The sequence below is a fragment of the Myotis davidii genome, unplaced genomic scaffold, assembly GCF_000327345.1.
Source record: "Myotis davidii unplaced genomic scaffold, ASM32734v1 scaffold168, whole genome shotgun sequence".
NCBI classification, from domain to species: domain Eukaryota; kingdom Metazoa; phylum Chordata; class Mammalia; order Chiroptera; family Vespertilionidae; genus Myotis; species Myotis davidii.
This window is the reverse complement of record NW_006383016.1, coordinates 2,336,940-2,343,065: the sequence shown is the minus strand read 5'-3', so window position 1 is coordinate 2,343,065 and position 6,126 is coordinate 2,336,940. Positions and strand designations below refer to the sequence as shown.

At 45.3% G+C, this 6,126-nt stretch overlaps 1 protein-coding gene across 1 annotated transcript in view; it reads right to left on the bottom strand.

The window, feature by feature from the left end:
• Nucleotides 1-4,899: 4,899 nt before the first annotated feature.
• The window catches only part of HOXA13 (homeobox A13), a 4,688-nt gene continuing 3,461 nt past the window's right edge, over nt 4,900-6,126 (bottom strand). Inside the window, exons 2-3 of the mRNA XM_006779083.1 lie at nt 5,855-6,119; nt 4,900-5,144 (exon numbers count right to left, since the gene is read on the bottom strand). Of these exons, the coding sequence (XP_006779146.1) occupies nt 4,900-5,144; nt 5,855-6,119 (510 nt within the window). The remainder of the gene's footprint in view (nt 5,145-5,854; nt 6,120-6,126) is intronic.

The window sequence follows — 6,126 nt, the reverse complement described above, 5'->3', positions numbered from 1 at the left end:
TCGGAGGCGCCCTGGTCACAGTGGTGCCTGGTGGACCCCGCTCTTCGGCGGCGACGGGGCCGTGCAGAAATGAAATCGGCTGTGGCCAGGCCTTGCCTGCGTTGACCGAGACATTTTTCTGGGCCGGCGTCCGTTTTCTTCCCTTGAAAATCCAATTTAAAATAGCAAACAGCGCCTCGGCCTTCGTGGGCGGTGGGCAGCTGCGCGAGGACGGTAGCAGCCGGATCAGAAAAGTGGGTGTTTTCATCAAAAACGAAGTCGCCTGTTATTCACGGCGGCCCCGCTGATGAGAACGTAGGACGGTGCGCCCGTCCCACGCCGGAGGCAGAAAGCGCCGCAGGCCTCTCGGATGGCGCTCCCTTTTCGCACAGGAAAAATGGCATGGGAGCAACTCGCTGCGCCTTTCTCTGTTTCTTCGGGTCTCGGGCTGCTGACACGCATTCGATCAGCTTTAAAGGAACGCGCGTAGATCAGCGAGCCCCCGCGGTCTCCTCCACAGAGGCCCGCACATCCGAAGGGGCGCCCCTGAGCCCACCGTGGCTGCAGCTGAGCAGTCTCGGGGCGGCCTCCGTCTCCGCTCCGAGCCTCCAGCCTCGCGTCTCAAGAATCCGCAGAAAGGACGGGAGAGGCCGCATCTCCCCCAAACACACTCAGCGGGGTGTAAGCGGTGCAGATGACACGGGGAAATCGCTGTCCCTGCCCGCACGCCGCGCTATCACCCTCAGCGGGATTGCACTGCCCCGTAATTTTTAAGAAAACATTTCAACTAGGTTAAAAATTTCTTTAAAATTCTTCCTTAAAATTTTTCTCTCTCAAAAAACAAAACAAACAAAAAACAACCCACACAATTTAAATGCATGGCTTCAGCTCTGCATCAGGCATTAATCGTAGTGAAATGAAAAGTGACATTTTACAATCATCCACTTAAAACACCTTAATAAATTTGACAGCATTAAGAGCAGATGGGAAAAGTAGGAGTTTTTTTACCCCCTGAATTCCATAGGTACAATTTTTTTAATGGCAACATGACAGGCCATTACAGGATTTAAAATCTTGGCTAGCTTCATAAATGAAAACGGTGTCCAGGCGTTTGCATATTTACAATGTCTTAATGCGGAGGGTTTCCCTTTAAAGAAGTATACTCAAGTCAGCTTCAACAGCACTATCCCAGGGTCTGGCGTTATTTTCCCAATATGGTGGCATCCTCCTGAATGTCTTTTTTTTTTTCTCCCTAAAGGTTTAGACTAATTGATTTGGGGGCATTAGGGAGCCATCATAATCCAGGCTTACTTCAGGTTGCCTGGTAGATCCAGGGGAATTTTAAACAAGAGGGGAGTTAGGTAAGATCAACATTATCAACAACCATTTTAGAATGAAGAGAGGGTAATAAAAAACAACAACTCTGAAATATCTTCTGTCATTAGTTTCAAAAACTGCAGAGAGAGAGAGAGAGAGAGAGGAAAAAAAAAATGACTACTTTACCCAGAGTTCCTGCAGTGGCGATGGCTGGGAAAGGGGCGGTATCCGCTGCAGAGCTGCTGCTCGCCCCCTTCCTAGGCCCGAGGCTCCTAGGATTTCTTACATCTAAAGAAAAATATCCCAGTCAACAGGAGAGCCCCCTTTGGAGCTATGCGTAAACACACAGTTTGATCCAGTTTTGAGGGGGATTTCCCACCACTTTAACATCTGGGGCGAAAGTTGTGACTTCGGAATGATGGCAGCTCATTCAGAAATGGAGTCCTGTGGCCCAAAACTTGGGGAGGTGGATCCGAAGCATCGTTTTCATTTGTTTCCACAAGTAGAGTCCCCAGGGCAGCAAAATTTGATTGCACTTCACAAGGCCTTTTCGTATGTATGTTTCAAGACCATGCTGTTTCTGAGGACAACTTTAGAGATTCTCTAATTCTCCATCTATAAACAAGCTGTACGTCTTCCGGTTGGAGAGGTTTCCATCAGGTTTGAAACCAACCAATATTATTTTCCATAAAATGATGAATATAGTTCTTCTGGTCACAATGGCTTTCCTCTAACATAAAAATAAAATTAACCTCAACTCAGAATTCTGCATCAGAAGGCTCCTTGGTTCCACTAACATTGCAGTACATATGTGCTTAGCATGGATTCCACAAAAACATGTTACCCTCTGTGTATAGTAAATATATAAACATACATATGTATTATTTATTACTCTAACCACAGCCCTGATGTGTTGTTGGGGGTCAGAAATAGTAAATATAGTACTTACTATTATTATAGTTTTGACGGTCGTTGTTCATATTAAATGTATATATTTCTTCCACAAGTCAAATGGCAGCTCTGCAAACATCAATATAAGATTGCCCACCTCCCAGGAGCAGCACTCAGCTCTGAGCTATCCAGGATAACGCTCCTTCTGCATCTGTATTATGGTCATTTTGTAGACATGAAATCTTTAAGCTCTCCATACTGACCTCTTACGAGGTGGGTTTCTTTGAATCTCTGAAATGTAACTCTAGAACTCTAGAGTTAGTGAGGTACCTGAACCTTTTTATTTGCCGTATAGTCTCCCCTATAGCTGTAATTAGGATGGTAGACCACCTTGGAGGGTGAGGCCCGGGAAATAATGGTTATTTAAGAACACCTCTTAGATTGTAACAAAAATGTACAGCTTTAAAGGAGATCTGCAGAAGTCTGACACAGAGCAAGTCACTATGAAGACAACTTAAACTTAGCCATTAAAGAAAAGGAGCAAACTTCATCATGTAAAGTACATTTTGCACCTCAACTCTAGAAATTACCTTAAATTACAACATCTCAGGTCATCAGTAATTAATGACACTATATCTGTACAGATTCTACAAATATATATATATATATACAAGCACACACAAGCACTGGTCAGCATATATGTATACATATATGATCTATATTCACATATGTACAGACACATGTATAACTTACATATATTCAAATTTGCTCCATCTGGAGCCAAAGAAATGAGCACTAAATCTCTAAGGAGTCAAGAAGGTAAGACCTTTTGATTCCCTTGAAGCTGAAGAATTACAAGGAAGCTTGTCAACGCGAGGTGGCGCCCTTGATCTACTAATCCAGCCGAGGCCAATTCATGAGCTGTCAAAAGTCAAGGTCACAAATTGTCTTTTTTCGTCAAGGTCAAGGTTTAAGGCCTTTCCTAGTCCTGTCATTTCAACAAATATCAAAACCTGCCCTCTCAGACGCATGCAGACCCAGCAGCAGATTTTAAAATACGACAGCTTGGTATCGCTGGCACTAAACAACTGGTTTTCATTTTCTGCAGGGAGCCTGAGAATTTATACTATCTCTTCCTCCTTTTTTCCCCCTCCTTTTCAGAATCCATGGCATTTTAACCTTTCTTGAAGCACTTTTCTAAAATTTTAGGATTTTAGTTATGAGGAATTTCTCCCTTTGCTTAAAAAATTTTAGGGGGGGGGGAAGCTAAATAGAAAAGAAGGATCCTTGGTTTGTGTGGGACAAACCTGCTCCTTTTCTTTCTGTGCAGCGCACGTTTAGCATGGGAAAATAATGAGTATTTCCTTCAGATTTTAATGGCAGTGACTACTTTATTAACATAATTAACACCACTATAGCACTATCTACAGGTCTAAGGTTTTTTTAATTATTATTTTTAGTTGAGATATTTGGAAAGCAGGTGCACAAATACATTTTCACAGTGTGCTGAATGTCTTTATTTACAAGATAGCATTTTATAGTGAATATGAACAAATGACTGTGCTGACTGAAATAACTGCTTGATTAAAAGTGTGCTGTGAAGATGAATTCCTAAACTTTCTAATGCGGTCTCAAAACACAATAAACAAGGAAAAATATGAATCCCTTAACAGATCACAATATAGAATGTGAACATCTAAATGTTTCAGGGTAATGGATTTCCATTCCAAGTTTTCCAAAAAAGAAAAATCATTTCTTCCGCAATATCTTTAATAAATATTGGGAAACAGCAATTTAAATGAAAAAGAAAATTAATTATATTCAAAACAGAGTCCACCATGTTAGGGTGGCACCTCTTAGATCTCGAGATCTGACATAAAGTGAATCCTGTGAATTGTCTGATGTTTTGAATACTAAAAAAAAAAAAAAAATGAGATCAAATCCTTTGGAAAGTAAATTATATCAGGGCAGAAAACATACTCCAAATGCTACAAAATATGCTTGTTATAAGCAAATAAAGATTATTATCAGAAGGACATTCCAAACTTGGGGTTCCCTTACAGCCTCAAAGACTCAGCTGGTTGTATTACTACCAAGACGAACGATCCTTGGAGGAGCTTTCTCTCCCTATCTCCCTTCATAGAAAATAGTCCACAATCATTACTTCAGTACCTTCTTCTCTTTCCCCCTCTAAATCTATACATGACGTGTTCTGCAGAATATACAACAATGGTAGGGTTTCAACTGAGATTTCCTGAGCCCTCACTTAGCATGCAAAGGGGATGGCGATGGCGAAGGACAAGCAGATGTTTACAACAGCCTCTCACTTTTGTAACCAGTTTTCAGATTATTACCGTATAACATAACGTCCTAAAATATAACGGTCACATAAATACTTACAGGATTTCAGTAAATGCGTAACTTATCTGAAAATGCATATTTGGGGGTTGACATTTGACACCAGAGTTTGTCATTTAATGGTCTGGTGGGGTTGGCGGAAGAACTGGCGGTCTTCACCATTGCTTAAAGTTTTAAAATAGTTGATTCCACCAAGGAGAAAGAGATTCCCCCCTCAGGAAAGCGAAATGCCAGTGTCTCTCTTTCTCTTTCCCATTCTTCAATTATTATTAAGCATTATAATCATGATCTGGGTAAAGCAATGAGTTCCGAAGCGTTCTCTTCAAGTTGCCTTCTTTCTCCGCTTTTAATCCATTAACTAGTGGTCTTCAGTTTGTTGATGACTTTTTTCTCTTTGACCCTCCTGTTCTGGAACCAGATTGTGACCTGCCGCTCGGAGAGATTCGTGGTGGCCGATATACGCCTCCGTTTGTCCTTGGTAATGAATTTGTTTGTAGCGTATTCCCGTTCGAGTTCTTTTAATTGCACCTTGGTGTAAGGGACGCGCTTCTTCCTCCCCCGCCTGTAGGAGCTGGCGTCTGAGGGATGAGAGACCACGTCTGAAAGACAGGGGAGAAGGCAAGTTACCCAGGGAACGGGCCAGGACACAGGGGACAGCTTGATCTGAGCTCTCCGCGTTGCAGCGCAGGGCTACTCTTTGCCACGCACTGCAAAATCCAGCCTTTTGCCCAAACCTGGAGGGTCAGTGGGGAGAGAGATTAGCTCTGCACTGAAATGGAATTACCCAGGACTCCAATGACCGTCCCAGCCAGGCCAGCAGCGCACCAGGGCTCCCTTGATCGCCTGGCCTACAGGCCCACACCTTAGCACTGGGCTAAGGGGACAGCAGTTCGACGCCTAGCTCCTCTCTGTATTCCCCAACCCCTAACACTTGATGCTTCTACAGTGAAGCCCTTTCTAAGAGAATGGAATACGGGCAATTTTGTAAACCGTTTCCAGGTCAATTTCCCAGCTTTAAGTCGCTGTCAAGGGCTGGGGAGGGCGGGGCACAAAGGGAGAAGGAAACCAGCCTGGTTCCCAATAAGTTATCCCACCCTTCCCTCACCCAGGGAGAGCCAGGAGCCAGCCCGGCTCCAGGGCGGTACGCGCAGCGCCAGTCAGCGGGGTCGGGCTCCCCAGGGTGCAGCGCCGCCGCAAGGGCAGGTCGGGGAGAGACAGCAACGGGGTCCCAGAGTGGCCAGGGAGCAAGCGGAGGAGAAGCTGCAGCCCAGCCGGAGGACCAGAGCTGAGAAGGGGGGGCGCCATTTACCGGGCAGAGTGGACTTCCAGAGGTGGGGAGGCTGCGCCTGCTCTTTGGGGCAGTACATTTGGCCGTTCCAGCCGTTGGGCAGCGCCCAGGGCTGGTAGCTTTCCATGGGAAGACCCAGGGGTTCGTGGCGAGACTCGCCGGGCCCCCCGAGGCCAGGCACCACCGGCATATCCAGGTAGCCAGGCACGGGCTGGTGGTGGTGGTAAGGCCCGGGCGCGTAACCCTGGTGGTAGAAGGCGAACTCCTTAGCGCGGGAGCTGAACTCCTCGGCC